The sequence below is a fragment of the Episyrphus balteatus genome, chromosome 3 (assembly GCF_945859705.1).
Source record: "Episyrphus balteatus chromosome 3, idEpiBalt1.1, whole genome shotgun sequence".
In the NCBI taxonomy this organism is placed as follows: Eukaryota; Metazoa; Arthropoda; class Insecta; order Diptera; family Syrphidae; genus Episyrphus; species Episyrphus balteatus.
The window spans coordinates 35,951,724-35,966,180 of record NC_079136.1 but is presented as its reverse complement, the minus strand read 5'-3'; the positions used below and the strand labels follow the sequence as shown (position 1 = coordinate 35,966,180).

At 35.0% G+C, this 14,457-nt stretch overlaps 1 protein-coding gene across 1 annotated transcript in view; it reads right to left on the bottom strand.

Annotated features, from left to right (window-relative positions):
* The window catches only part of LOC129913058 (serine/threonine-protein kinase Warts), a 40,904-nt gene that overhangs the window by 2,704 nt on the left and 23,743 nt on the right, over positions 1-14,457 (bottom strand). Inside the window, exon 3 of the mRNA XM_055991456.1 lies at positions 54-2,340. Within this exon, the coding sequence (XP_055847431.1) occupies positions 54-2,340 (2,287 nt within the window). The remainder of the gene's footprint in view (positions 1-53; positions 2,341-14,457) is intronic.

Genomic DNA, 14,457 nt, shown 5'->3' with positions numbered 1-14,457 from the left:
GTGAAAAACTATGAACTAAAAAAATTACAAATTTAAAAGTAAAAAACACTCACCCGGAATATAATCCATTACAAAATACAAATTCTCCTTATCTTGAAAGCTATAATACAGCTTAACAACCCAATTATTATCCGCCTCAGCCAAAATATCCCTCTCTGCCTTTACATGCGCCACCTGATTCCTCTTCAACACATCAGCTTTGCGCAAAGTTTTCATTGCATACAAATGATTTGTTGTATCGATTTTCCGTACAAGTGTCACCTCACCAAATGCACCCACCCCAATATGTTTGATCTGCACAAACATTGACTTGTCCATTTTCGCCCGCTTCAGTCGAATGTAATTGCTCTCCTTCTGGTTCAACATTTTGCGCATCTCAACCTGAGTCTGTGCGGACAGACCAATTTTCAGCATTTCTTTTTCTAGTTGATTCTTGCGATAAGTTCGCTGTTTGTATGACTTAAGCACGTTCTCAATGTGCTGTTCCATAAAGAATTTAAAGGCTTGCGGCGAATAGTGCCGTATTCGAAATTCTTTGCGTTCCTCCTCCTTTTCCTTGGAGACTTTTTTACGCTCCGGAATTGGTGACTGGTGTTTGATCTTTCGGCAATTATCACTTTTGCTTGATGGATTGTTGGCATTGTTAATGTTGTTGTTGTTGCTGTTGGCAACTTGGCTAATCATGGGAGCACTGCTCGAGGCAGTGCCATTGTTTTTAGATGGCGGGATTGGTGGGGGCGTTGTTGTGGAGTTGATGTTTAATAAATTATTATTACTATTCGAAGGATGTAGAGTTGTGGCGATGTTGTTGTTATTGTTGCTACTATTTGGCTTATTATCTAGATTATTTCTATTGTTGTTGTTGTTATTGCTGTTCGCATGGTAGGGCGGAGGAGGAGGAAGTTGTCTGCTACTCACTGGAACTTGTTTTTGCTGTTGTTGTTGTTGCTGCTGCTGTTGTTGTTGTTGTTGAAGTTGTTGTTGGTGTTGTTGAAGTTGTTGTTGTTGCTGCTGTTGCTGTTGCTGCTGTTGTTGTTGCTGCTGTTGTTGTTGTTGCTGCTGTTGTTGTTGTTGTTGTTGCTGATGTTTCTGCTGCTGCACCTGATGATGTTGGGCAGCCTTCGCTTGCATACTAGTCGCATAAGACGGAGGTTCTTTGAGTCCAACCCCAATGAGAGGTGGGGGCGTTGATGGGATTTGAGCATTAGGCGCCACAACAGATGGCTTCGGGGATATCGTAGTTGATCCAGTTATCATCGGCGAGGCCACCTGCTGTTGTTGTTGAGCAACTTTAACTTGAATGGTGGGCGCATACGATGGTGGCGCGGCTAGAATGTGCACAGGCGAATTGCAATTCGATGGTGAGACAGGCGATTGTGGTGCCACTGCCGTTTGCAGTACTGGCTTTTGAACCTGGGTGGATTTGACCGATTGCATTATGATCGGTGGCTGGGTGCGCGTTTGATAAGCACCCCATGGCTGTGGTCTCGCCAGCGAGGATGCTTGTAAGGGGTGAATTGCACTGTTTGTAACGGTGATTGGTGATGGTGAACCAGCTGATGTGGCCGAATAGATACCGCTGCTGGGCGATTTCCGATAATCGGATTGTGACTGTGTCGGGCTCTGTCGACTTTGCATCGAAGCTGTGTAGCTGGGTGGTGGGGCTGATCCTTGGCCAGTACTAATTGGATACGGTGGTGGTGGTTCACCAGAATTACCACCGTTTTGGTAAAGGCTAAGGGCTTTCATTTGATGCGTAAGTTGCTGTTGAGCTTTCGAACCATTTTGAGCGATCACAGGTGCTTGACGAAGATTTGCGGCTACTACCGAATTGGCCGACACTGTAACCGATACGGGCGATGTGCCACGTGTAGGATTTGGAGCTGACAATGCCACGGGCCGGGCAGTTGCCGGTGATCTTCGTTTATAAAACTGGGCGGGTGGCGGCGGTGTTGACGATGTTGAGGAATTTCGTGGTGGCGGCGCTGGCGGTGGCGGGCCCACATCACTGAAACTCGATGGCGATGGACTGTATTGGCCGGTGCTGGCGCGACTTGCACATGTCACTTGTTGGGAGTGCGAATGTGGACTATCGGAACGGGAACTGCCTGCTCCAGAATCGAGCGCTGGACTACAGCGATGATATGGCAGAGGTAATTCACGTTCTATGCTTGGTTTGCGGTTAAGTTTGGGCGCCAGCATCGACATCACCTTTGGCATATGGCCATTACCCTGTGATGTGGGTTGTTGTGGTGGCGGTGGCTCCATTGGAGGCTTGGGATGGTACTCGGGTAGGTCGGGTCGGCCATTGGCCGCCTTGTACCGGAGTGCAGCAACAGTCTGTAAAAAAAAAAGGAAGCAATTTTAGTACGAATTGAAAGAAATACATAAATTTATAACTAGAACCAACGAGGCTGAACATATTTCCCTATAACCATTTCATAGCATTTCCTCGAATGATAGCCAAGTTTTATGTTATTCAAACTCCCCGAAAGTATCTGCAACAAATGCATTCTCAAACGTTTTACCAACTATACAAACGAAACATAGAGGTCTTAAATACAAAAAAAAACCGAAACCAAGTAAAAAAAAAAAAACAAAAGCAGAATAAGAATAAGAAGCACAAAAGAGGCATCAAGAGTCATCAAAAAATCCAGATGTGCAGACGCTATGTACATACATATAAATGCTGCCTCTGCTCTTGATGCTTCATAATTCCTCAACACAACGTGCCTCGCCAATCACTTCTCATCCCACCTGCTTTTAAGTTTTCAATTTGTGTGATTTGACTGTCATCCAGCTACTGTGATACGCGAACGCTCTCCAAACACCAAACCAACAAAAACAACAATCAGCACTGAGAAAGAGACTAGTCGCCACATGGAGGAAGCTGTTTTTGTTTTTTTTTTTTTTTTTTTGTGAAAAGATGAAGAAGCAGCAGCATAAAAACCAACAACAAGGTGAAGGTATAATGGATTTGAGAACATTGTGTGAGATGAGAGGTGGAAACAAGAATATTTTATTATCCATGGAAAATGAGACTACGAGAGTAGGGAGATCGTTTTATATTTTGATTTTAGAGACTTTTTCCATTTGGTGCGCATCTTATTTGCTCGCGTTTTGTTTGTCAATGTGATTTATTCTTTCTTTGTTTTGTTCTATTATCTTCAATTTCACGCACACAAGAATTTCTTTCTGTAATATTTTGAACATTCTTTTCGAAAACTAATTTTCAATTTCATGATTAAAATTTGGTAATGAATTGTTGTTGTTTTAAGTAAATACGTTTTATGATTTGGGATATATGAAATCGTAGCTAAATAATCGATCATAACGAAAAATGGTAATTTTAATTGGTATCTTAGTTCAAAAATTATTTCGATTTTCAAAATTACATCAATTAGATATCAGAGAACTTAATTTATTTACTTCTTGGAAGTTAAATTCAGGATTAAACTATTGAGTATTCTCGAAATGCGAGGACATCAAAGAATTCCTCACCGTTTTTTTTTAAGCGTCGCGTCGGCGTCTTTTCACAGTAGAAGATTTATAATTCTGGAAAGTCGATGCCACCACTCATGGACAGTGGCCTAAGGGGTGGGTTCCACCTTAATAAAAGAAAGTTTTTGAAGCATTCCAAGCGGTTTATCATTCTCTATTCATTCGAGATCAGAATTGAATCAGGTTAAAATATTTCGCGTTGGAATCCGAAGAAAATGAATCGAATGTTGAAAAAAACGTGAGAATAATATCGTCAGCAAATCTATTAAGTAAAATTGAATTCAGAAATAAGATCAGATTTAAATCCATACAATACAAATTTGTTCTGAACTAAAAAATGAAAAACAACCTGCAAGAAAACCTTAGACACCAAAAGAAGACAAGACCTCGATACCAAAATTTTTGAAATCCTTTTGAAATTTATAAATTTGAGTTTTGTGGGGTTAGAAGCTAAAAAATGTTTAACGTTTAGTAGGGGGAAAAAAAAGAAAGGTTTGCCTAAAAACTCCTGGTACAAGCAAATGCAAAAACACCAGCATTCAGTTGGCCTTAGAAATGTAACAATACAAACCCGGGAGGCTTGCCGCCGATTTCTGAGGTCAACCCGGTGAACCCCACAGGCGGATCACTAGTGTGAAGCAGTTACGTGGGATAGTTATGATCCCCTCGATATCGAGATCATGGTGACTTTTTCTTTGTCTTGGATTTTTTCTTTGCCTTAGGGCACCTGATTTTTAAAAATGAACTTTAGTAAGACCCCTGAATTAATTGAACTTAGTACCTATATTAAAAATTGAATAATTCTTTGAAAATAAACAAAGTATTTCACTCAATATGATCTACATCATTTTGTTCAGTTCAGAGTATTGCAATATTTTTTATTTAATTTCTAGAGACCCTTTGTGTATTATTTCATTATTCAATCTAATATATAAAAATCTCGCGTCGCAGTGTATCCTCCTCCGAAACGGCTGGACCGATTTTTATGAAATTTTGTACACATATCGGGTAGGGCTGAGAATCGGCCAACATCTATTTTTCATACACATAAATGGTAAGGTTGGTCAACCATAAACTTTTTTTTATTTCTGAGCAAAATTTTTTTTTTTTTTTTTTTATAATTCACTATTGAAAAATACTTATAACTCTGAATTTTAAACATTCTAAGACCAACCAATGTTGGTCGCAATTTTTTGTTGAAAATCAAAGTGTTTTATTATTGTAAAAGGTTATAGCCCGGCTCAAGACTTTGTACAGCCCGTATCAGGCAGACTCAATATACAAGTAGGCGCGTAATTTTTCGGGTTTATTTTGACAAATTTTGCTATTGGTGTTGGTCAGTTTTGTTAATTGGAATTCTTTGGTGTCAACTGGGAAAGCGAATGTGAAAGTGATCTTTGGTATCTTTGGCAAAAACAATATAGTCTAAGAGCCCAGAGCAAATTTTGGGAATGGATGTATAACAGAAATGTGAGTATATGCAGTTTTATAGCCTCATGGGCTTTATTAACGAATTCAAAAGTCTGGTAGCTTTAAATCGCACATTTATATGGTTTTCGGGGTGTTAAATAACGCGAATTTTTGAATTAAGGTGATTAGGCTAAATTAACACAAATTCACTTTCTGAATATAAGCACTTAGGCTCTGTCATTTATCCTAAGCTTGAAGATATCAATCTTAACGGTGCGATCGATAGAACTCAAGATATAAGCTGTTTAATAGCCTGTTTTCACTAGAGCCCAAATGAGATAATTACGCAAATTATCTCATTTCGAATGTCGCATCGACAAGATTGAATTATTCAGGCTTTGGGGAGATGACAAAAATTGGAAATAAATACTAGAAAAGGTGGAACGAAGTCCGCCGGGTCAGCTAGTTTTTTTTTATAATTCTGTGTAAAACAAAATTAAACACAATCAAACAGAAATTAAATAAATTATAAGATAAAATGAACCATGAATTATGAATCCTTAATACTAATGGCAAGTCAAGCCAAAAGAAAAAACAAAAAGATTCAGAGCGAATATTGGCTTTTGAAAGATTAAAATAAATGCCTAAGCATAGCTTAAAAGCAATAAAATCGTAACGACTACATCGTGTAGGCAGCTACATACATCCAATGAGTTGAATTAAAAAAAAAAAAAAACATAACCAAAATGCACATCACTCTGTGGCACATAAAATAATACTCCACGAGAGGGAGCATCGTCATTTTGAAAATTTTTACTTCAAAGTTTAAGAACAAAATCCAACAACAAACGAATTGACTTTATATGATGTACATTTCGATTCGACGAATACCTGGAATGCACTCCTGATGGTCAACGATGGTCAAGGTATTTTTGTTCGTGTCATGTCTCCCAATGATGCTACTGATGCTGAGTTGGTTTTGTTTTTTTTTTTTTTGCTTTTTGCTGATGCTCCTCATGATGTTGCTGATCATCATCTTTACTGACGGCAAGCTGGTTCTTTTATTTATTTTTTTTTTAATTTTATTTTTTTGATTGTTAACTGCTCTGAATGAGAAGAATCCATTTACCCTTTTGGTGTCGTAAAAATTCTTAAGTATATGATCTGACGGACCATTAATTTGAAATTTTACGACTCTTGGCTACTGTGCTGGCTGTGCGATTGTGTATTATGATTATAGTTAGTTAAGTGTATCATGCTTTTGTTATTTTGTAAATGGTTGAGGGGGGAGGGGGGCATAGGGGGGAGATTTAGGAGAAGTCAGATTTTTGTATTGAAGATATTATAATCTTTTAAGACTTTTATTTGGATCAAAGATGGGAACACACTTTGTCATCGTGAATCAACTTTTGTGCCTTTATCTTTCTGATTAAAATGAATGATCTTATTTTAAGAATTTCAATACATATTTTTAAGATATGTGGATATTGGACAAAAAAGTCTGAGTTTGTCTTGGGCTTTCATGTAAATTAGTGTCGAATTCTTACTATGAATTTTCAACGGAAGGCTTAGAATTCAGCCCACGTATTTCTTGCGTTTGTCTATGCCATAGGCTCGTATTTATTTTATAAAGTGTCATGCACCACTGCCAAAGCTTTTCCATCTGTCCTACTCTACTGATCTTTTTCAACAAAGAAGGGACTCATCTTCCAATTACCTATCTATAAAGTCAATTCTTTTCATGGTTATGGACACGTAACATTCAGCTACAGATATATCTCAGAGAGCGGAATGTTCTTAATGGCCGGCAAGATGGCATTCGCATCAATATAGGTCCACTGGGAACACAGCCACACAAAAAAATAGTTCTTCGGGGGCGCGACTATAATAATCATATGTTACTGAATCCAAAGCCCATTTCACCCCATCACGTCAGGTTTTCGAGCCAACCTTAAAAACGATTTTTGTTTCAGGATGTCTATAAATACTTTTTAAGGTTATTTATAAAACCTGAGATGATCCGAGTGGAATGGACTTCCGATTCGGTTTTAGCGTCCTAAAAAACATAGTACTTAACATAATTTCACCACCATGTCAGAACTTTTTTTTCGCATGGCTGGGACAGCAAGGGAAAAAAAGTGCTGAACTACGATGTTAATGATATATGTTGTTTTTTGAAATGTAAGGATCAATTTTTTTCATAAACTGTTCAACGGACAAGATCGACTTAATTCCATCAGTCTCGATATAAAATCATTTCAACCCACTGAAGGAGTCAAAAAATGATTGGATGGTGTTAAAATTAAATTTTTTAAATTCGGCAATACGCAGACTTCATTCTATAATTTACAGCTTCGCAGGTGCACTTAATTGTTTGCTCGTTTCCAGTTCAGTTCCTGAATATTTTAATTAAGCTCTGCTTAACCCTATTCTCAAAAAGAAGAATCCAGTAAACCCAGCGAATGAAAATCCATCCTCATAAGATTTATCTAGGAAAATAATCTTCTTAGTGAAAACCAGGCTGGTGTTTGATGAAATTGCTCTACCGTAGATCAAATTTACCAATATTGCAGAAATTTCTATAAATAAGAAGAAAAATCTTTATGCATTCTTCATCTAAAATTCAGTAGTTTGTGTACTTCACTTTTGGAATTTGAACTAGTGATAGTGACACAATATGGAATCACCAAGAGAGAACTTCTAAATGACGTCAATGTTCGTCTCGATCAGCAATCCCATAAGATGACATTTAAAAAGCAGAGTATCTTTTTAATTTTGTTTAATTGTTCACAAAAAGTTTTGTGGCGCAAGTCATTTCACTAAAAAAGAACAAAACAACTCTTTGTAGTTCGAAGAATTATTGTTCGACCATAAGTAGGCATGTATGCATACTAGAGTGACCGCAAGAAATCGATTTTCGAAATTTGGTCGGGGGAACCCCATAAAATGTTCCGCCTTTGCAGATTTTTAGATAGCCAAAATTTCAGCTCGATTGGATAACTCCAAATGGTGCCGACACTCGCTCAAAGTATCAAAAATCTCTGTTTTTTCACTGTTTTTCGAAGAAAATTAGCTCTAGCTCAAAAACAGATCGGGTTATTTTCACTTTTTATATATTTAATTAAAGGTAGTGTTGCTACACATAATTCAGATGCTAAATTTGTTTAGTTTTACCTAAAAAGAAAAATTTTGTCATCAATTTAAATTTTCAGTACTTACCTCAAAAAGAGCTGAAGTGCAAACTCGATTTAAAATGAAACTTTTTTTTAAACTGTTTTATTTAAAAAAACGAAACATTTAACAGAATTCTAAGGCTGTGTGTGAATTGCGTTAAATAGTTAACACTGTGTAAAATTTTTGACACTATTGAGGTGAACAAAAAAATGTCAGCTGTATGGCTTATTGTTTAATATTTTTCTCTGCCTCTTTTCTGCTATGAAACTCCTTTTTAATAAAAAAAAAAAAAAAAAAAAAAAAACAAAACCATCTGCAAAAAAAATTTAACTCAAATTTAACCAGGTCCCAGAGCCCAATAAATTTTTAACAGTTGAAAATTTTTTATTCACCTCAACAGTGTCAAATATTTTACACTATGTGAACTATTTTACGCAATTCACACACGGCCTGAAAAAAAAAATAACATCGTGTTACATTTCTTATACATAATTAATGAAGTAAATACTAAAAAAATTTAATCAACAGATTTACAAAGTAGTTTTGGAAGCATCAGGATACAATTTTCGGCACTCACTGACTACTTGAAGTACATATTGTTTTTGTTCCTCATCTTTAGTTAAAAGGTTATTAAAATCCGTTATTAATTTGACTCCTCTTTCTGTCATGTCATTTACGACTTTAAGTGATTGCACTTTTTTAAAGCCTTCTTTAAAATGCGGGTTTTCGGGCCAAAGATTTGGAGGATCTTTGAGAAAACTTGTGTCTATTTTCAATCGGCTGAAAAAGTTCAATGTTTCTTTGTTCACAATATTTTTTAACCCTGCTGTGACAAATTGTTCATCTTCATGTGTCTGTAGCTTTGGATTTACTATTCTGTTGGTTTCCGTTTCACTGGTTTTCAAAATTATGTTGGATTTTGCCCTAGTGCTTCTATTGTAGCTATAATTATGCGAGAAGCATTTCTATCAGATGCCTTACATCGATCCAATAACAAAGAAAGTTTCATTGTTAATAGCTCTTTCACCCCACGACTATACCTCATACTTTTGCTACCCGAGGGCCCAGAGATAGAGAAACATCCATTCTATCCCTATCCGCAGAATAAAACAGTTAAAAAAAAGTTTAATTTTAAATCGAGTTTGCACTTCAGCTCTTTTTGTGGTAAGTACTGAAAATTTAAATTGATGACAATATTTTTCTTTTTTAGTAAAACTAAACAAATTAAGCATCTGAATTATGTGTAACAACACTACCTTTAATTAAATATATAAAAAGTGAAAATAACCCGATCTGTTTGGGAGCTAGAGCTAATTTTCTTCGAAAAACAGTGAAAAAACAGAGATTTTTGATACTTTGAGCGAGTGTCGGCACCATTTAGAGTTATCCAATCGAGCTGAAATTTTGGCTATCTAAAAATCTGCAAAGGCGGAACATTTTATGGGGTTCCCCCGAAAAAAATTCGACAAAAAATTTTTTCTATGGGAGTTGCGGTCACTCTAATGCATACTTATGGTCGAACATAACATGACTATTACTCTTCTGTATATTACTCAACAATCATAAGTGACTACTTGGATTACAACGGTTCTACTACTTGCAGACTATACTTAATTATTAAAAAAAAAAAAAAAAAACAACATATATTCAAGACGAATTTCAAGGAATTTCCAATTACTGTCAAATGCAACAGAGCTCTTACCAACCCTTCTCCCCCACCATCAATCCCTCATCAAAAAGTACACAAACACACACACACTAAGAGGAAACTACACCATAATCTGCTTGGATTGCTTGCATCTCTATAGAGTTGATGCAGTTCCTGCCGCCGCTTTATGTCAACATCAGGCTGACGTGTGAAGTAGCAAACTGCATTATGCACTCGAACTACTCTCGATTCTGAAATTCCAAAGTAATAAATGACTGCTTTGCCCAGAGATACGTATCCGATACATTAAGTTATGACATTATGACGAATTGCATGATCCCGTCCTTCGATTGCAGAGAAAGAGAGAGAGAGAGGGCTTCTATAAAAGCATTTACATCTGTGTGCTCCAGTTTTAAGTTCTTTGTTTTTTATCATTGATCTCATTTAAATGTCATCAAGGCGTCAGAAGCACAAGGAATTTATTCTCTTACTTTTTTTTTTTTCTTTTTAATATTGCATCTGACATAAATTCTCGCTCAGATGGAAGTATGATTAAATCCCGAAGGAATGTCTTAGTGTGCTTTGTGTAAGATGATTATTAGAGGGGAGAGAGAGAGACAACCTTGAAAAACTAGAGATGTATATTTTTTTTAAAACATAATTGCTATAATTACTCGAGGGGATTAATAAGAAAAGTTGTATTCTAGAAATAATATACTAACTTGTACTGTTCAGTACCTACTATTAGAGGGTTGAAAGGAAAAACTTTAGCTGAACTAATTTAAAATGAGAACTTAGAACCTAGATTATGTATTTTGTTTTATTTTTCTGATTAATTTAAATGAAAATCGATTTTGAACTTAAAACCTTTATCGAAAGCGGACTAATCACATTGAAGATTAGTGTCAGCCAATTATATTCAATCAACCTTGAATTTAATCCATCACTTTTGTGGTGAAGAGCTAAATGTTATCCATTAAAGTTTTTTGTATTCCATTAACTGTCACTTAAAAATAAAACTAAGTACATTTGGAAAACCTTAAATAAGAGATTATGGGTTTGCTTAGGCGTGTGTTAGGGATAACCTTTTTAAGTTTATTTGTTGAATAAAAAGTGTTTAGAAAAGAAATCATTATTTGTGTTAATAGTTTAATCCTCGCAAACAAACAAATTGAAACTAAGGCAACGCTCACACCAAATTAAAGACTTCAAATGTGTCGCATGCAAATTGAAAATTCGAGAAGTGTTTTTCTTGTTTTTTTTTTTCAACTTAATGCGTGAAACTTAATAGGCTGCATAAAATATGGTTATTATAGTTTTTTTAATTTTGTACCCAAAATGTTAATTATCACTTGTACCGAAGTTTCGAAACATTCTGATAGTGTCGATAATAAATTTTAACAAACAATAACATGTATGACATAAAGGTCCCTACTAACAATTTTGCTTCTATAATGCTTTACAGAAGCAACAATTGCATCTGTAAAGCTTTATAGAACCAAAATTGTTTGTCGGGGTGTTAGAAATATACGATATTCATGGAATGTTAAAAGTTTGAATACGAGGTCAAGGTGAAAAGCTATCGGCCTGACACATTTAACGAAAAAGTCCATTCGATGGTATTGGAAGATAGACGTGTGAGGCTTAGTAAAATAGCTGAAGCTGTGAGGATATCCAAAGAAAGAGTTCCAAACATCTTGCATAAGGAATACCCCATGAAAAAGCTCTACGTAAAGTGGTTGCCGCATTTGCTTAGTATTGATAAGAAATAGGCTCGAACAAATTTTGAGAGATGGGTTCGATTGGTTTTGTGCAGTCAAAGCAGTAGATGGAAGTCTGTGGTTCCGCAGTCGAATAGGTTATGTTCAGAGATTTTTGGGATGCGAAAGGAATTCTGCTGGTCAATTATCTAGACAAGTTTCAAGAAGAAAAAAAAAATAATTTTTTAGAGAGTTTCTTTTTTTTTTATTGAAGATCACTGTTTATCTTATCAGGCCGAGAACTTTTCACCTTACCGTAGTACATACGAGTATGTACCTATGTACTGTACATAAATGTATGCCTAAACGATTTAATCAATAAAAAAAAAAATAGTTATATTACCTACAACTTTGATGAAATAACTTATTCGGTCAAACCAATAGTTAAAGATGGAATAGATAGATAGATAAAGAAAGATATATAAAGATCAATTCGCGTTTTCCAAAATGAAAGATTTCTACAATAGGTGTGGTGTCACGAAAACCAGAACATAAACTTTTCTAATAACCTTCCTTGAAAAACCTTTCTTTTATTTGAAAAATTTGTCTCTTGTATTTCTTTTAATAAAAAATACTACCTATCTATTTTGTATTAAGAAATCATGAAGTTTAGGTATGTGGTTGAAAAAACCTATGACAAAAAGTTGTCCAACGCGTGACATTAATAACTCAATTTTGTTTTATGTTAAGACAATTTTTTTATGTTATTTCCCAGTTTATAATAGAAGCTAGAAAAATTTTGTAAAAATTCGCAGAGATTTTTTATAAGAATATAAGTACTCTACTCTACCCTCAAAATCATTTTTTTTTTTGTCCCACTAGTGACTGAAAAAATACCTTATCTATTTTCAAAAATAAATTAAGCTAGAATATTTTTCTTTGCACAGTTTAATTTATTAATACATTTTATTTTTGGTATTACGAAACCCTTTGGAACTTTTTTCTTATTAAGGCTAGAAAACACGGGTGTCCCACCCCTGAGAATAAAATGCACATATACCAAATTATAACATTAAATGTCAATTACGACACATGTTTTCCGGCCACCTTGCTCTTATAAATTAAGGTTCTGACTTAAATTAAACCACCAGACTTGATCCATTCATAAAAAAATAAATTCAAATGAAAATTTTTGTTGTTGATCACATTCCAAAGATTATTATTATTTTTTGTGTGTTTAAGAACATTTACAAAACATTCATGTTTTACAAAACAAACACAAAATATTTTTTTATTGCGCATTTAAAAATTAAAGTGTGTTTAACTAAGTACACCTAACCCAAGGCACATTTCAAGATAAAATGTCTTTAACTTTTTTCATATTTTGCTCCAAAAGTGTCATTATCGTCCTTATAAGTTTAAGCAACTCACGGTTGTCTTATGGTTATTGTATTTTTCAATGATCAATAAAAATATTTGAATAATTCAAATTTCAATTTACTTTTCATTATTAAAATGCGCGCGCAAAAAAAAAAATATCATCGTCTGAAATAAAAAATTAAAAAAAAAAAAATTAAAAAAAATCATTGAATTCCTCAAACGATAAAAAAAAATAAACAAATAAATTAAAAATATCTTTAAAATTTATGTACAAGTAGATAGATATATTTCGTCTGGTTTTTTTGTTTTTTTTTTTGTTTTTGGTTGTTAATTTTCTCATTAATGTTGTTTCAACCGAATATCATCATGCTAACTGCTAGAGCTATAGGCTGCATAGCATTTGCGAGTTGCGACCACGACCAAGACACCAAAGTTGTGAGTCCTATGGTTAAACGTTTTTGAGTCTTTTTTTTTATAAAGGTGTGTGGTATGAATGATATAGTAGGAGTAGGGGACTACTGCCACGGTAGAGGGCACGATCAAGAGGCACATTTTCTGTCTGAGCTCTTACATTTCCATGGTTGGTTGCTATATAAAAAAAAAAAACGCCCACATAGCACGCGTCTTACAGATTATTCACCTGCTTAGCGCAGCCGCATCCGAGACATTTTGTCGATGAGGAGAATCAGCGCCGATCATGCTTATCGTCGTTGTCGTGGTTTATGGAACGAATTTCTTCAATCACAGCACCCACTGTTTTCATTTTCCCTTGTCTGTCTCGACATTTTGTAGTCTTTAGTAATAGACGTGGACGACCGACGACAGTCATTTTGAATTGTTTTTTTTTAATGCCAAATATTTTTATTTTTTATCATTTACAATACTAGATTTTTATTTTTGGCTTATTGACGCCTTAATTTGGTGTCAATTTTTATGATGATTGCTTACACTGTACACTGCACAGCATGCTATTAGAGCTGGGAGAGTCATTGTCGCGGCGCAGAAGCCATTGAACGGCCTACGCACTCTTGATGCAATACCTTAGACTTTTTTTTTGTTTTGCAAAAAAAATCATTTAATTTCGTTTTGTGCATAAATTTATAGTTGGAATAAAAGAATTTTTATGTGACAGGTTTTTAGTTACCTAGTTCTAATGGCGCGGTTATTAAAAGCACAGTAGGGTCTTGGAGTCTTTTTTTTTTAAATGGTAGGAATGCATTGGAATTTGTATATAGCTTGAGGCTTGAATGTTGTATAGTGTACCTTTAGACTCTGGCGCTTATTTATATATATGTATGTACTTTTTCGAACAGGTTTGACATCTGTAAAGTGATAAAGTGGCTGCAAAGCCTTGTGTTTTTGATTGCAGTACTTGTATGTAAACCTCGATTATTATCGTCGTTTCAAAGTCTAGACTATAGACTCTATAGGTTAGGTATACAAACAACAACAACAACAACAAAAAAAACATAATTTTGGTCGGCCTCATTATAGACATGCGGACAATGTTATAATTGGCAATGACAGCATCTGATGTGACATGACATTATTGCATTTGTTTGCTCATGCGAGAATTCAACAAGTTTCTTGTCAAAAAATTTATAATTTACTATATGAAAAACTACATCATGCATTGAATATATG